The 18,333-nt window shown below is 39.3% G+C and overlaps 1 protein-coding gene across 1 annotated transcript; it reads right to left on the bottom strand.

Moving 5' to 3' along the window:
• Positions 1 to 356: 356 nt before the first annotated feature.
• VMA21 (vacuolar ATPase assembly factor VMA21) lies at positions 357 to 18,333 on the bottom strand. Its single transcript, XM_006171192.3, has 3 exons — positions 18,204 to 18,333; positions 5,344 to 5,456; positions 357 to 4,204 (listed from the first exon to the last, which is right to left on the bottom strand). Exons 1-3 carry the CDS (start codon positions 18,251 to 18,253, stop codon positions 4,062 to 4,064), a joined length of 306 nt encoding a protein of 101 aa, XP_006171254.1. The 5' UTR covers positions 18,254 to 18,333; the 3' UTR covers positions 357 to 4,061.

Raw genomic sequence — 18,333 nt, forward strand, 5'->3', positions numbered from 1 at the left:
TGTTATTCTGAGAACCCCCCACCAAAAAAAAAAAAAAAAAAAAAAAAAAAACGCCAAAAAGAATTCCTTTGCCCACTGCCACATCAACTCTGATGGTCCACCTAAGATGGAGTTGACCAGCCCTCCCTGTCTCACTTCTCCCTACACACAGCAGTTTGAGCATTTTTGGTTCACAACTACTGCCTAAAAAGCATCCTCACAGCTCTGTACATAGTCTACATGTTACAGAGAGGCAAAGAAATGTGAAAAAATGATCTCTACATAGTCTACGTGTTATAAACAGATAGATAGGCAAACAAAAATTTTAAAATGGAGGTTATCAAACTTATTATTAACTAAATCAGGACACATCAAAGTGGTATTAGACACTTTTTTAATGACAACAGATGGTGATTTATACAAATTACAGGTTAGGATATAACAAATACAAAATCCATTCAGATAATGGTTAGAAAATCATCACTTATAAAAGTAATTCTGATTCAAGTGGCTAAAGAACTCAAGCCCCCCATTTCGGTAATTACACAGCTTGATAGGTAGTGCATCTACATCTTCCCCCTAGTCAGGGCACTACTCGATTCTACAGCACAGTCAATGACTCTACTGACTTAAAGATTCTAACACTTTTAGTATCGATGTCAAAAGACATCTTGTAACAGGTTCACTATGCAAAACTCAAATGAGAATGTGTGAACGTTCTTTGCAAACTGTAAGGTGCTGTGCAGATGTTGTTAGCTATTGCTATTGCTATTTTTACTGTTCAGTGAGACTTCACTGAACATGGGGAAAAGGAAGATTAGCCTGTATAAGTGACAAATATGATTTATAGGACATCTTAAAAGGAATGCAGATTTTACTTTCAAGTACACACAGCAACAACTCAGGCAAGTGTAGCCAGGAGTGATGTCGAGAAATTCCAGGCTATTTTAAGGAATATATAAAGGATTAAACTAGTCATAAATTACATGTGATATTTATTATTAGGTTTCTAAAGTCCCTGAAGCAATTTATTTTTTAAGGTGACCCTTTACCCTTGAAAAGGAAAAAGAAATCTTGTCAAGGTATCAATGTGCTACTTCAGTCCAGCTCTTATAAAATTATCTTAAACATAAGAGTTCAAATTAATTTTGTAGTACTCAGGTGGACAACTCAGAGCATCTGACAGACAAGAAACGTGCCATTGCCCTAAGACAAGTGACAAATTCTGTGCCATAGTTGAACCATTTATCAAATGGGTCTAACAATAGTCTACAACTTCACTTAAGACATAAATTAAACAATACACATGAACTTGGCTTGGGACAAAAAAATACACACTAGAAACATTTAAAATAGGACTCCAATCCTTTATTTCATGTACTTGCAGTTTTGACTGTTTTTACTGGTCTCCTTTGGGTACTCTATTTATCTAAAATTTATATGAAAGTGGAAAATAAACACCAAGCAATTCAACCAGTTGCTTCTTTCAGCAAAGTGAATGCAATTTTTACAATGAAAACATTCCTATAATTACAATGCATTTCTGTTAAAATCCCAGGAACAGAGGAGTGTTTTTAATGGCAGGTTTAAATGTCTTCACCAAGAATCAAATTCTAATGCTCTATATGCAAAATGGTATCCATGTGAAAAGCTTATGACATCAGATTCAGATGCATTCTACAGCACTTTTCATTATTCATCACAATGAGGGAAACAGGATGACATTCTGGGGGGCGAAATAGGTGATGAGGAGGGTAATGTGCTACAGTAAATGAGGTTCAATCAGTAGCTTGGGTTGACACTTGAAGTTACACTTCCTAATTGAGGCTATTCTTACAGTCAGTTTTCAAACAACAATGAACATATTTCCACCTTAAAACATTTATAAGAGCTCACCTGTAGCTTCCCTTTCTATACATATTGAAGTATATACATTGTGCAAGAAGAAACCAGTGAGATTATCTTTAAAAATAAATCTATTTGTCAAATACCGTGTTACTTAACATAGTTAAGAAGAGCAGCAAACTAGTGAGTAAACAGTTCAAAGTCTAGGAAAAAACTAAGTTCTTTGAAAATAAGCCTATTTTGTAATAATCCTACATATCAATCCTAACATACAATTTCAACTTTCAAACACGTGGTTTTTTTTTTTCCAAGAGAAAATTATAACTGCATGTATCCCTGGGTTAAATAATTGCAGGAAAATACCCATATCGTTATCTACTCAGCAAATGTCTGAAACCAAACCAAAGAATTGAACAATGGACATCAATATTTTACAAACAGCAAGAGATACCAAAAGTACAAGAAAAGCCTTGGCATTATATAAAAAGAAATTAAGTAGACAATTCTAAGTATAACAGGGCATCTATAGAGGAAACATCTATAAATCTACAACCCAATAGCCTGGACTCAAATATTATTACATGAAATTGTAGGCCTTACAAAACAAAAAACACTTTACATTTAGGATAACTGCTTGAAGACATTTAAACTGTAGATAACGCTTAACTCTAAGAATTAAAAACATTCCTATAGTAATCATACCAATCTTCTATTTTTCTCAACAATTAAAGAAACACAAATGCCTAATGAACCTTTATGCCTAACCATCTCTTTATTCTTTTAGCTCAGTTCTATAAGTTTAAAAAGGACAACAAATAAGTTGGTAATGGCCAACACTGAAACAAGGGTCATTGCATTAGGATGATCAGTAATAGGAAATCTGAATTTTAAAAGAGTAAAGGCAGAATACACTTTTTCAGAAAATGGCCAACAGTCACTTGTCTGAAATAATACAAACAGCTGTCGGGTAAAGTTGGCAGAACTTTAACTTAAGTCAAACTTCCAGTCTGCACTCAGGATGTAAAGCAAAATAGTGGTTATCTACAGGAAGAAAAATGTGGGAAACTATAAATTTCTTCCTATTTGAATATGCATGCTTTTTCCCCCATTTTCTACAGAGAACATATCTTACAGTTCTATAGTAAAAGAAGTAACATTTCAGGAAGTGTTTTTAGATTGCACAGCAACAGCACTGAGTGGCGCTGCCAAGGACACAGGCTAAGGATACTAAAGTCAAATTACAGGGCTTTTGGTTTTGTTTTCCATCACAAAAGATCTCCAGGATTAAAATAGACGTTTATAGGCCACAACTTAACTTTGATGAAAATGACCACTAGACTAGCTATACCAAGGAGAATACCTAAGTGATAGAAACAGGCTGTTTTAGGATTGTTTATTCTCCCAATGTATGTAAAAATGGACACATCTGTGTAAATTCCTCTTATATATAATAATAAAAAACACACACAGGAGGAAAAACTATTTTAAACGGAGTTCCAGCACACCTTGTAAGTGTAGCCTAACTTCCCTAACTTCAGTGTTGAATGAGAGAGCAACGCATATCATCTAAAGGTTCGTCTACAAATCACAAAGGTAGCCTGCAAAGGACCCATGCAAAGCTGGCTGAGTGCTGAGCAGCCAGCTCTTCGCTTTGCTCTATGTCCTCTGTACACCTTTCATATGAAGCGGTGGGAATTAGCCCAGCTACCCCACATAATAACGTAATGCAAGATTCCTACTGACCAGGGATTATACTTTATGTGAAATTCCTCAGTGACATTCAAGTTCATTCCAGTGTCTACAATTTAAGCAACTTTCCACAGGAAATAAAAATTCCAAGTCCAAGGAACTGGCATTTTCATGACAGTTAGAGAAAATGTTCCAGCATAAGATCAAGTTTAGATCTGCTTCACTGTGAACATCTTAATAACTCAAAAGCAACTGTAAGACAAAAATGCTATGAAACATTTTCATTTGCTTTAAGATAATCAAAAACTTCCCAGAATGTGTAGCTAATTTAACATATCTGTAAACTAATTTGACTTTTCTAAATTCTCATTTGCAAATGAGAGACTCACACAGTTAAAGCAGATTTTACAAACTACTGATTAGAAGGATCAAAATTTACACTATTCAAACGTGACTCTTTCAAGTTTATTCAAAATCATTGATGCCCCCAGAAGCATTTACCATTTTAAAAAAAACCACTTTAATGTTATCAAAAGGTGATGTTCACTTTAATCCTGTTTGCCTTCGCGCCACTGTCGTGAGCCTTCATTCCAGGCCACATACACAAAGAGGGCCAGCACCACATGGACGGCGACCACTGCCACAATAGCAGCATAAAAATAGCTGTCCCTATTGGACATCCCAAAGGCGCCTATCAAGAGAAAAGAACAGTTTCTGCTTTATTCCAAAAGTTACTAAAGTACAGAAAAACAAAGCACACTAATTGTTATTAGCTATATATTCATTTAACTAGACAGGCAACAAAAAATAATACTTTGGCTGGTAATAAATGTTTGTTAAATTATTTGAGTATCTTCTATATACTAAGAACATTATTTTAAACAGAATCATCTTTGTCCAAGGACTTCAACATCAAAAAGGGGACTTTTTTTCCTCTTCCTTCCAATGTCTGACACCAAAGTTCATTCCCTCCAGGTTCCTCGTCCCATGTCAGCCAATCCCTGCTCTCAAAGGGATACTTAAAAAAAGCTAAACTTCACAGAAAACCATAAACAAATAAGATGCCAAGCTGAAATAACTACAAGAGATGAAAAGGTTCATGCCATGACTAAGAAGATTCGTTATGAACAATGTGATCGCGCCACTGTCGTGAGCCTTCATTCCAGGCCACATACACAAAGAGGGCCAGCACCACATGGACGGCGACCACTGCCACAATAGCAGCATAAAAATAGCTGTCCCTATTGGACATCCCAAAGGCGCCTATCAAGAGAAAAGAACAGTTTCTGCTTTATTCCAAAAGTTACTAAAGTACAGAAAAACAAAGCACACTAATTGTTATTAGCTATATATTCATTTAACTAGACAGGCAACAAAAAATAATACTTTGGCTGGTAATAAATGTTTGTTAAATTATTTGAGTATCTTCTATATACTAAGAACATTATTTTAAACAGAATCATCTTTGTCCAAGGACTTCAACATCAAAAAGGGGACTTTTTTTCCTCTTCCTTCCAATGTCTGACACCAAAGTTCATTCCCTCCAGGTTCCTCGTCCCATGTCAGCCAATCCCTGCTCTCAAAGGGATACTTAAAAAAAGCTAAACTTCACAGAAAACCATAAACAAATAAGATGCCAAGCTGAAATAACTACAAGAGATGAAAAGGTTCATGCCATGACTAAGAAGATTCGTTATGAACAATGTGACTTTTTGAAAAGCAAACCAGAAGAAATTTTAAGAGTAATCAGTTTAGATATAAAGAGCTCATAAAAGCACAATCTTGAATGAGTAAGAGAGAAGATGTCTTGTTTTATGGGTCTGGGATTACCTTCAAATACATAAGATTTAGTTGTGAAATATAACCCAATCGGAACAGTGATCATTAAGGCCGTGAAGAATAGGAGCGTCTTCAGGGTGGATGCTAATGAACTTTCATTTCTGGAATAAAGTAAACAAAGAGAAAAATCAGAACCTGCGCAGTCATATCCAAACACTCTTACATCAGAATCCCATAAACACCCACGATGAGATGCTGCACACTCTGCCCCTGCCTTGGAAGCAGAGGCCAAGGAGGAGGAGCAGAGGCAGGCACTCATCATCACAAGCTGTGGCACTCACAATTCCACCCACTTGCATGTGGGGATTTATACTACTACCTTAAGAAACTGTCATTCAGCTCCAGTGTGAGGAAGTGTCCGAGTATTAAAGTGGGTCATGATCTCCGAAGTGCTATATAAATGTACATCGTAATTACAGAATTTACAATCAAGGTAGTGGGGGAGCCACCAATGGATATCCTATCAAAGGCTAGTTGAACGCAGTACAAACATAAGACTCTATCAAGGAAAAGCAGCCTAGAATCCAAAAGCAGCTGACAGAAACTTACGCAAAACTTCTTTGTAAATAAATAGCTATAGTTCATTCAGATGGTGTCCATATAACACAGATACATTAAAAGTTTGAGATCAAAATAATTTATGTCCCATGAATTCTAAGAACCAGCAATGAAAAGAGTAATACAATAGTACAAAGAAACAAAACTGGGTAACATAAAAATGTTCAATAAGAAAATGGTTTCATAAATTATATACACCAGTTACAGAAACATTAAAAACAATTTTGATGATTATAAAGAAAATATTCATGTGACAAATGAAAAGGGCAGATTACATGTGTGTATGTTGTGTGTATTATGTGTGTATGTCAGGCTTCTGTGAAATAAAGCCTGTAGCCTCACCATCTGTTTCTGTAAATAAAGTTTTATTGCCACCTAGCTACACCCATTTACTCACATAGTATCTGTTGCTGCTTTGGAGCTATGAAGGCAGAGCTGAGTACTTGCTCCAGATCACATGGCTCCCAAAATGGAAAATATTTTCTATCTGGCTCTTTAAAGAAAAATTTTGTTGACTCACATTTTTCATACTATTCCAATTATGTTAATAATGTATGTACAGAAAAACGGACTCCAGGTTAACATACCAACTTAGTTTGTCATTTTCTAAAGTTTCCTTAGTGAAGTTTTACTGACTTCAAAAAGTGTAATAGATACACTGGGCCAATAAGTGGCACGGTGGTTAAGGTGCTGAACTCCCATATGGCTGACTGTGGTTCAAATCCTGAACCTGGGGGCTTGCTTTCTCAGCTCCCGCTCTCTCTCTCTCTCTCTCTTTCTGGTGAGTGCACATGCCCTATAGCAAAACATAAAAATAATTAAAATAATAACAATAATAAATAAAACAAATATTTTTAAAAGTAGATATATATATATGCCCAGCATTTGTATTCTGCATTAGTACAAATAAGCAACACTACTGAACACGAAGCTGTATAAGTTACCAGCAACCCTGGACACGCACATACCTCATACGTTATAAAAGCAACATGCCATGTAGCTTTAATCATTCAGCTTAAGGTCCTTTTTGGTTAAAAAAATTTAACCATCCTTAGACTACCTTTACAGACTTCTAACTTTATGCTCACAGTCAACACCTTGAACTTAATTCTGTTTCTAGTAATCTTCAGCTGAAGGAGCAGTGAAGTTTTTATTGGTATCCTTTGGTCAGAGACAGACCTGTCTTCAAGGCCCTCTGAAAGTAGCCTCTCTTCCATAACTTTCCTTGGCCAGCTTGGATGAGTTTGTTGTTCTGAGGTCCAAAGGCACTTAGTTTCTACCTGTTATTACAGCATTTTAAACATATTTCTGGTAGAGGACCAGAAGGTTTGTAACTCTTTCCTCAAACTAAGCTCAACTAAGCCAAATCACCACTGTGAGCACAAGATGCTCATGGTGCTGCACAAGTTTTATTTCAATTCATGTTTAGAGTAAAAAGAAAGCAGAAATTAACCTCTTGCTTCCTAGATATCCCTGCATATTCCTCTGTATTCTTACAAAGTGTGAATATAGAGTTCTTATAGCTGTGTGTACAATTAGCTGGGAGATCTCTGGCAGCTCAGAAATGAAGAATATATCTCAAGTTTATATCAATGGTCTACAAATTGTTGATTGTGCAATCTATTATTAAATAGAATTTCTGAGCACATAGCCTAATATAGGCATATTGACTTTTTACAAAGTAACTATGAACCTCTTGCTGATATATTCTTAACAATATAAAACACAAGTAAAAACAGATCATTTTAAAAGGTTAAAAATAAATTTTAAAAGTTCTTGGAAGTCAGCAAGATGGTCAACTTGAGGGGCCTGATGCTTATCCCCCTCACAAAAGCAGACCAAAACAATGAATAAACAAAGGACATTCCAACCACACTGACTAAAGGGGAGAGCTGGAGTACAGCAGAAAACCTGTGGCGCAGACTGAAAATGGCTGCCTGCATGAGAAGGGGAAAAAAAACCACCTTCCAGCCACATATCTTCCCACCCCCTTAGGTTCAAGAAAGACTTGTAGTTGCAGGAGGGAAAGTGAGCAGGAGGACCCAGTGACCCCCACTGCTGCCCCAGACACCTGTAGTTCTTAGAGACCCTGAGCACTGTCTTGGGAGCTGGCCAGAGTTGATATAGTCGACAAGCCCCCTAACCCCAAGATGTTACTGCACTGCACCATCACGAAATGGGGCCCACTGGATACTGCTATGGGGCCAGCAGCTCCAGGATCCCTGCATCTCTGCAACTGCTGTCCCTGTACCAGACTCACACCCAGGCAGCGCACCATTAATTCCCCAGTAAGCTACCACAGCCCCTACCTGCTGAGAACAAGGCGGCGGAAGGCACTTCATCCCCCACATCCTAGCTGCGGCTGTGGTAGCCCCAGCTACTCCTGGCTTAAGCTCAGTAGGAGCAGGTACACCTCATTAGGACCCAGACCAACCTGATGCCGGGATCCAGGAATCTGGAACAGGATCAGGGGCCCATGAGAACTACAGGAAATAGTGCTAGACCTTGCACAGCAACCAGTCCCCATGGACCAGCGGACTAGCTGCCTGAATCGGCAAACGTCACTGGTGAAGGCACCAATAGGGCGTTACCCCTCCCCCATCAGTTTCCACAGAGAAGCCTAGAAATCTCGGGGCACCAACTCCAAAGGGCAAGCGGACAAGCCATCTAGCTGGCGGGACATCCGTGATATGTATGCCACCCCCATACCGGAATCACAGTTTCCGCAGAGGGAAACCATGGAATTGTGGGATGCCGAGTCCCCAGGGCTTGCACCACAGGATGCCATTCCCATCCCAGAATCACAGTTTCTGCATAGGGGAGCCACGGAATCGCAGGACACCGAGCCCCGTAAGGACAACTGAGTACATCGATCGGCTGAGCTAGCGGATCACCTGTGGCATTTACAGTAGATGCCATCCCCACCCGGGAATCAAAGTTTCCACACAGGGAAGCCTCAGAATCATGTGGCACCGAGTCTCCTAAGGACCAGCGGACAAGCCGGCTTAACTGGTGGGACATCCGTGGTGTGTGTGCCATCCCCACCCTGCAATCACAATTTACACACAGGAAAGCCACGGAATCGCGGGGCACTGAATCTCCCGGACTTACGCCCACAGGATGCCATCCCCACCCTGCGATCACATTTTCCGCGTAGGGAAGCTCGGAACCGCGGGACGCCTAGTTCCCTACGGACTACTGAACATGGCGGCTGAGCTAGCGATTCGTCTGTGCTGTCTACGATGGACGCCATCCCCACTGCGGAATCAGTTTCCACACCAGGAAGCCTCTGAATCGGGCGGCACCAAGTCCCCTTAAGGACAAGCGGACAGGCCGGCTAGCTGGTGGGACATCCGTGGTGCGTGTGCCATCCCCATACTAGAAACAGTTTCCGCACGGGGAAGCCAATGAATCACAGGAGACCGAGTCCCTCTAAGGACTACTGAACATGTCGGCTGAGCTAGCCGATGGTCTGGGGAGCCTACATTAGATGACATCCCCACCTCGGAATCAGTTTCCACATAGAGCAGCCTCAGAATCGTGGGACACTGAGTCCTGAAAGAGCCACTGAACAGGTTGGCTGCACCAGCGGGTCGTCTGTGGTGCTTACCATAGATGCCATCCCCACCCCAGAATCAGAATTTCCGCATAGGGAAGTCGAAAATGCGCAGAATCTGTTTCAGCACTGGGAAGTCTTGAAAACGTGCAGCACAACGGAGACAGGCCAGCTGGCTGGCAGGGCATCTGTGGTGTGTGCACCAGCAGGGTGCCCTCCCCACCGGGGGAAATCAGTTTTCACACAAGGAAGCCTCGGAATCCCTGGGGCACCAAGTCTCCTATGATCCAGCAGAGCTACCCGCTGACACAATGGAGCCTCCTTGGTGCCTAGAATAACCTGGTAAATTCATTTTCCCATAAACATTTCTAAGTTTTATCTACATTCTTCCATACACATAAAACATTCTCTACAATAGACCGTATGCTAGGCCACAATAAAAGTCTTAATAAATTCAAGACTGAAATCATTTCCAGTACTGTTTCTGACCACAACAGTATGAAAGTAGAAATAAATAAGAGGAGGAATTTGCACATTCATGAATACACAGAAATTAAACATGCTCCTGAACAACCAATGGATCCAAGAAGAAAACAAAAGAGAAATTAAAAAAATATATCCTGATACAAATGGTAATGGAAATATAATTGATCTAAACCTATGGGATACAGGGGGAAAAAATCTGCATTCGTTTTTATTCTATTTCTCTCAGAAGGGAGACAGAGATAGGCACTCCCAACGAGGTTTCACACCGTGATTTGCCCCCAGTCTCAGCCGGCATGGGTCACGGGTCACATGTGCATTTGCCTGGTGGGCTCTTGGAGGTCCCAGAAGGCAAACACAGAACCTTTCCCATGTGGGTCAGCTGCATTACTGCTGTATCACCACCGGGCCTACAAAAAGCATGAGGTAAGGTTTTTCTGGCTTTGTTTTTAATTTTTAATGACAGAGTCTCACCATGTTGTTATCCTCCTGTCTCAGCCTCCGGGCTGAAACTACAGGCCATAAAGGTTATAAAGTTCAATAGTGAGAAATTATATATGCCCCTAGAAGGAATAGAGAAATTCCCAGAAAAATATAACCTGCCAAGATCAAATGAGTAAGAAATCGAAAAGCTTGAACAGACCTTTAACAATAGAGATTAAAGAACTGATTAGAAAACTTTCAACAAAGCCCAGGATCAGATGCTTCACAGCTGAATTCTACCAAATATTCAAAAAAATTATCAATACTTCCTAAATTCTGCCAAAAAATAGAAGTAGAGGGAATACTTCCAAACACATTTTACAGGGCCAGCATCACCTCCATACCTGAACCAGGCAAAGACATTGCAAGAAAACTACACACCAGTATCTCTGATGAACAGTGATGCAAAAATCCTTAATAAAATGTTAGCAAATTGAATTCAACAACACACAAAATGATTATACATTAAGACCAAATGAGATTCATCCTTGGCATGTAAAGCTGCAATCAATGTGCTACATTACATTACATTGAGTGAAAGATAAAAACACACGTGATCATCTCAATTGATAGGAAAAGTATTTGACAAAGTTCGGCACCTTTAATAGATAAAAATTATTAATAATTCAGGTGCAGAAGTTCCTCAACAAAGACTATTTATGAAAAACCCACACTAATATCATAATCAACAGGAAATAACTAAAAGCCTTTCTACTACGATCCTATAAGGCAAGGATGTCCACTCTCACCAGTTCTATTCAAGATAGTATTAGAAGCAGTAGCAAAAGCAGGCGAAAAAAAGAAAAGGCATCCGAATCAGAAAGGAAGAAGTAAAATTATCTTGATTTGCAGCATATAATATGGTTCTATACACAGAAAACTCTCAAAGAGTTCATTTAAGAAAATACTGTTAGAAATAATAAATGCACTCAGTAAAGTTGCAGAATATAAAATTGAAAAAGAAAAAACCCAGCACTTCTATACACAAAATAAACTAGCTACAAAAGAATCAAGGAAATAACACTATTTATGACAGCAACAAAAAATTAAAATATGTAGAAATAAATTTAACCAAGGAGGTGAATAACTGATATATCACAAAAAGTAAAACATTGATGAAATATATTATTAAATGGGTAGCTATTTGAGATAATGGATATGTTCATTTGTTCTACCATAACAACTCTGTAGAGGCTTCAATTAGTTCATGGAAAATATTATTAGTCGAGTTTATTTCAGTGCAAAATTTTTTTGAAATTTATGCATTTTTATGCAATATGCATTTCCATGAACTTTTTGAAGACCACATAGACAAATAGCTAGCTATAACATCAGGTTGTGTACCTTAAAGAAACAAAACAAAATCTACTTAAAAAAATAAATTGAACACACAAATAGATAGCCTGTGTTTGTGGATAAGAATTAAGATTATCAAAATGTCCATATTAACACAATTAATATTATCAAAATGTCCATACTAACACAACCTCTATCAAATTTCAATTGCATTACAGAAATAGAAAAAAAACTAAAATTCATATAAAACCACACCAAAAAAGTCAAAGCAATAGTGAGAAAGAAAAACAAAGCTAGAGGCATCACACTTCCTGATTTTATTATGTTGGGTTGCTGGAAAAGTCATGACATATTTTTCCTATGTTGTTCAAGGCAAAAATGCATCATAACTTTTCTGACAACCCAATATTATAAAGCTGTAGTAATTAAAACAGTATGGTACTATAAAAAAAAAAAAAAACAGAAACATAAAGTAATGGAATGGTATAGAGACGCCCCCAAATAAGTCCAAACATATATGGTCAACCGATTGTTTAAAAGAATTATATAATTTTATTTATCATTATTTTTAACTTGCTATAGGGTACATGTGTTCACCAGAGAGAGAAAGTGAGAAAGCAAACCACCATGTCCAGGACTTGAAATGCCGTCAGCCATGTGGGAGTCTAGCACCTTAACCACCACTCCACCTGTTGACCCCATATGGTCAACTAATTTTTAACAAAGGCACCAAAAGGACACAATAGGGAAAAGATAGTCTCTTTTTTCTTTTTTGAAATCTCCTAGAGGGCATGTGCACTCACTGGAGAGAGGCAGAGAGAGAGATACAGAGAGAAAAATGAGAAACCACCCCCCAGAGTTGGATGGTCACACAGCAATCCTTTCTCCTCCATTTTCTTCTCAAGATTTCTGGGCAGGTACACACAGAGGCCTAGTATGTTTTCAAGTCACTGGGTGTAGGTCTTGAACTACAGTCAGTCATTTGGGATTCAGCTTCCCTAACCTCCACACCATCTGCTGGCCCAGGATAGTCTTCTATAAACGGTGCTGCCTGACCTATCCTGGTCACAGCAGTCATTAGCAAACTTAACTACAGTGCTGGAGGCCATATGGGTTCAGATCCTAGGGTTGACTTGAAAACACATCAGGCATATGCATGTATGTCTAGGATCCTAAGCAGCTGGAGGGTTAAAAAAGGGGGATCTCAGTGTGACTAGGCCTTATAGAGGGTGCTGCTCTCTCATATGTACTCACATGCTATCATTAATAAAAATACGTTTTTAAAAACAAATAAGTGGTACAAGCAAAACTGAATTTCCACATGCAAAAGAGTAAAATTAGACCCTTATCTTACACAAAAATCAACTCAAAATGGACAAAACACCTAAGTGTAAGACCAATAAGACTTCTAAAAGAGAACACAGGGGGAAAACTCTTTGACATTAGCTTTGGGAATGATTTTTTTGGGCTATCACACCAAAAGCTAGGCTGCAAAAGGAAAAATACAGGGACTATATCAAACTAAAAGGTTTCTGCAGAACATAGGAAACAACATAATGAAAAGGCAACATACAGACTAGAGAAAAAATATTCACAAACCACATATCTGATAAAGGGTAAACACCCAAAAGAATCTTTACAGCTCAATATAACTCAATAGCAGAAAAACAATCCAATTTAAAAATGGGAATAGCACCATTTTTAGAAAAATGGCAGATAGAAAAATGGCCAACAAATATGTGAAAAGATGTTTAATGTCACTAATTATCAGGAAAATTCAAATGAAAACTACCACGAGATATCATCTCATACCTGTTAGAATGGTATCAAAAAGACAAGACATAACAAATGTTGACCAGGATGTAAAGGAAAAAGAACTGTACTAAACCATTGGTGGGAATGTAGATTGGTACAGCCATTACTGAAAACAGTTCCTAAAGAAATTAAAAGCAGAACTACAGTATGATGTAGCAATTTCTCCTCTAGGTACACACCCAAAGAAAATGAAATCAAAACCTCATAAAGATAGCTACACTCCCATGTTCACTGCAGCATAATTCATAATAGCTGAGATATGAAACAACTTCAGGGTTTGTAGGCATATAGACAAAAAAATGTGATACACTCACACCCATCTGCACATTCATACACACACAATGGACATTATTCAGTTCAACGCAGAGAGACCTGGAGGGCAGTACAGTAAGTAAAATAATGTAGACATAGAAGGACAAATATTGCATGATCTCACTTGCATGTGATATCTTAAAAATAAATAAAAATATCAGGGCCAGCCCTATAGCACAGTGGTTAAGGGGAGGCAGATCCCACATAGCCAACCACAGATCAAATCCCAGCCCCAGAATCTTGAAAACATGCCAGGCACATATACATGCATGCTCAAAATCGTGACAGGATGGAGAAACAGAGGAAAAAGGATTGCAAAGTAACAATGCCCCTTTAAGGGGTGCTTTCTCTTAGCAATAGTACATGCCCTCTGATAATTAAAAGATCAAATATACAGAGATAAAGAATAAAACAGTGTCTAATATGGGCGACACAAGAGGAAATGGGGAGACATAGTGTATAAAACAAATGTGTTGGATGGACAGATCTAATGATCTAATAATATACAACATGAGGATAAAAGCTAATAAAATTGTATTTTTGTTAGGTAAGTAGATTTCTTCTCTCTCCCACAGGAAGAAAAGTAACTATGTGAGATGATATGTTAATCTGCTTGTATCCTCAACTGGACTGGTGTGAAGCATATTCATGTAGGGTAAATTCAACTTATAAGCAAAGTGATATATAGTGATTAAGTGTGTGTGTGTGTGTATATATATATATATCTTTCTCCAGAGAAAACAACTATACTGGATTCTATCTCTGTAATTTCATTTTCTTAAACTTTATGTAAATGTAATTGTATAGTATGTAGTTTTTTGCGTTTGGTCTCTTTAGCTTTCCATTACATTTGTAAAATTCCTCACTGTCACATATACAAGTAATTTCATATATATTATTATATATATAAATTTTTTTGGAGAGGTTTTTGCTATAGGGCACATGCGCTCACCAGACAGACAGAGAGAGACATAGAGACAGAAAGTGAGAAATCACTCCCCAGGGGTATGGTCAGACCACAATCCCTTCTCCTCCATTCTCCTCTCGGATCTTGGGCACGCACGCACACGTGCCCAGCGTGAGTTTTAAGCCACTGGGTCCGGGACCCAAACAGCAGTCTACTACGTGGGAGTCCAGAGACATAGCCATTACGCTAACTGCTGGTTCCCTATATAAATTTTTTAAAAATCTGCTTTATTATAGTAATCATTTTACTTATTTATCTCCATAACATTATGTTGTAAACTTCAAATATATGTAGTAAAATAAATAAATTTGCTAAAGGGCACATGTGCTCACTGGACAGAGATGGAGAGAGAGAAAAAGTACACCCCAATGGGATGTGGTCATGCCTCAAACCCTTCTCCTCCATTCACCCTCCTTTCGGGATACTGGGCACACAGACACATATGCCCCATGTGTTTTTCAAGCCATCAGGTCCAGGACTTGAACTATACAGCTGGCCATGCAAGATCCAGCCACCTTAACCACCATGCCACCAGCTGGCCTGAAATACATTTTTTAAAATAAGATCCATGCGCACAAAAAAAAGTCGGGTAGAACATGTAATGTATTAGCTCTAACCACATGTGTTTCCTTTCTAAGTTTATATCCTTCCTTCATGAGAGTGGGAAAGAAAAAGAGAGGCACTCCTGACAGGGTCTTATCATGCCACTACCCAGCCAGGATCTTGGGTCTACACAGGAACCAAACCCTAGACCTTCCCATATGGTTTCCACTTTATGCAATGGTAACCTACTACCTGCACAACCACAGGTGGACTCATGGTTCTTTTTCTTACTTACATACCCTTCACATGTGTGAATGACAAATGCTTATTGCTATAAAAAAGTTCTAGTATTATTTAGCATCTTTTAACATTCCTCACTTTAGTTATTAGTGAGCTGTACCACCTTCTTCCAATACACATAAACTTCCTTAAATTGTTTCCTAGTAAATTTTATTAGAACTTATTGTGTTATCTTCATGAAGTATATGAGTGTAACAGCAGGTCTATAAAAAAAAAACACATAAACAGTCATTATTTGGCCAATTCTTTTGTCGATCCTAAAAAAGTAATTGAACTTTGGTCTTTCTACAGTGAGTTAAGTATGTTTTAGGATACAATTTTTAAATTATATCTTAATAAAGAAATAAAACTTCTAAGATCCAGAGAAAGGGAGAGTTAACTGAATATTTTCTACTTTAGATCATCTCTCCTGAATATCAAATATCAGGCAAAACATCTTTTTTTTTTTTTGAAGAGTTTTTTTTTGCTATAGGGTGTGTGCACTCGCCAGAAAGACAGAGAGACAGAAAGTGAGAAATAACCCCCTGGGGGGGGGGGGCCACACCACAATCCCCTCTCCTCCATTCTCTTCTCAGGATCTTGGGCACGCACACACGCACACATGCCTGGCGTTGAGTTTAAGCCACCAGGTCTGGGATGCGAACCGTGGTCGACTACATGGGAGTCCAGCGACATAGCCATTATGCTAACTGCTGGTCCCAGGCACAACTTCTTGAAAATTTTGTTATTGAAAAGATTATATAACATCATAGAAAATGTTTGAAAGCAAACGAAATCACTCTCAATCCCTACCCAAACATAACTTTTCTATGTGTTAATTTCGCTACACACAGCATACCTCAAGAATTTGTACCCTGTTTTCAATTCCTTCTCACTTCTCTCTTTAGCTTAAACTTCAAAAATCTGACAAATTTTTTTATGAGCTGAGACCTCCATAAAATGGAATGAGGTATAAAATCAAAGGTTAGTGTAAAAACTTTTTTTTTTTTTAAGTTTTTGCTATAGGGTATAGGAACTCACCAGAGAGAGATGAGGATGGGGGTGTGGGAGTGAGAAATCACCCCCCAGGGAAATGGTCATGCCACAATCCCTTTTCCTTCATTCTCCTCTCGGAATTCTGGGCACACACGCTCACTCACTCAGCATGATTTTCAAGCCACCAGGTTCAGGACTTGAACCACACAGTCAGCCATGTGGGATCCAGCCACTTTAACCTCCAAACTACCTGCTGTCTCAGCAAACTTTTGAAAACTAGCAAATTTATTCCAGCATTTATAGGACATTTTTTCCTTGGCATTTTTTCCTGCAGTCACAGCCCACTACAGTTGATAGTTCTACAGGCACAAAAGAGCTTGAGTAGAATAAATTATTTATTCCAAAACAAAGTGACTGATGCCAGTCAGTTAATCTCTCCTGTGTATATAGAATGGATGTTAATGAGCCAAGATTTGTGAAATGAGGAAAAAGGCCAAAGCTTAAGTTGTCCTCACACACAGGACAAAGTTCAGGATGAACCTTATTCTGTCCCCACTCTTAACACCACCTAGACATTTCCCCAGTTCATATAAACTTCTACAACAAACATTGAGCAGATAAGAGTTTACCACATTCCTTTTGTGGCAAGTAAGACTTTCAACAGAACTCTTTCACTGCAAGATTCCATGCAAATTCTATCAGGAAACACTAAAATCAGTCCAGGAGGATTTTAGCGTATTTAATAAACGTATCTGTTTGTATTCTCATAAGTGAATAGTATTTTTAGCAAACAACATCCACATTGGAATCGTGGAAGAGTAAAAAGATCACAGGGCTCCGCAGAGCATTGGAGGCCATGGGCTGGGTCAAATGCCAGCCTCAACACTTACTAATTGTGTGATCTAATGCTGTGATCTTGGGTAAGTCACTTATCCTGAGTTGACTTTATCCTGTCCCAGGTCAGGCAACTAAGTAGTTAAACTGTGAATTAAGAACTCTGATCCTGTATGTATACGCCTACACTGAGCCTTGTCACACAGTAATGTCAATGAATATAGCTACATACAGAAGTGGACCAGAACCAGCTGCTCTTCCATCAGATTTCTTCTGCTAAGCCACTAGGCAGGACCCTCCTATCACGTTAAGTAGCCTCAAGCGTTAAGTAGCCTCAAGCCAGGGTCAGTCTCTACTCTCTTCCATTAGTTCATTTATACAGCAAGCATTTATTAAACGCGACTACGTAGGCCCAATAGGGGACCCAAAAGGAAGGAGGTCGTGTTCCTGTCCTCCGGAGCTCACCCTACTAGGGAAATGAGATTACAGACGAGAGGAAGTGCTAGGATAGAGGTAGGAGCTGAAGGCCCGCCGACCCACCCCCATGACCCCAGATCCCTTATTCCTGAGCTTAAGGTCTGGGCCTACAGACGCAGCAGGCCTCAACCGGCTTCCTCTCTTCCCCATTCCACAGCTTGGCCCCGGGGGTCCAGACGCCACGCCCACCCCGTTCTGCTCCCGCCCTCCCTCTTGCCCAGCTCAGGTTGGGGCCCCGCTCAGCGCTAGGTGAACTCAGGCGGCTGCAGCGCGTTCAGCGCCGCTTTATCAAGGCGTTCCATAGCGTCGCCGTGCCTGCTGCAAGCGCTCGGCAGCTGGCGGGGCTCAGCGGACGTGCTCTATCAGCTCGCCGGCCGACAGG

The sequence above is a fragment of the Tupaia chinensis genome, unplaced genomic scaffold (assembly GCF_000334495.1).
Source record: "Tupaia chinensis unplaced genomic scaffold, TupChi_1.0 Scaffold149448_1, whole genome shotgun sequence".
NCBI classification, from domain to species: Eukaryota; Metazoa; Chordata; class Mammalia; order Scandentia; family Tupaiidae; genus Tupaia; species Tupaia belangeri.

Bases quoted from the DNA above. Each gene is read 5' to 3' on its own strand.
- VMA21 (XM_006171192.3), bottom strand. From the start codon at position 18,253: ATGGAACGCCTTGATAAAGCGGCGCTGAACGCGCTGCAGCCGCCTGAG. The intron at 5,457-18,203 runs CACCTAGCGCTG...TTTACTTTATTC, and splicing joins GCGCTGCAGCCGCCTGAGTT to CAGAAATGAAAGTTCATTAG. The intron at 4,205-5,343 runs GTAATCCCAGAC...TTCTCTTGATAG, and splicing joins TAAATCTTATGTATTTGAAG to GCGCCTTTGGGATGTCCAAT.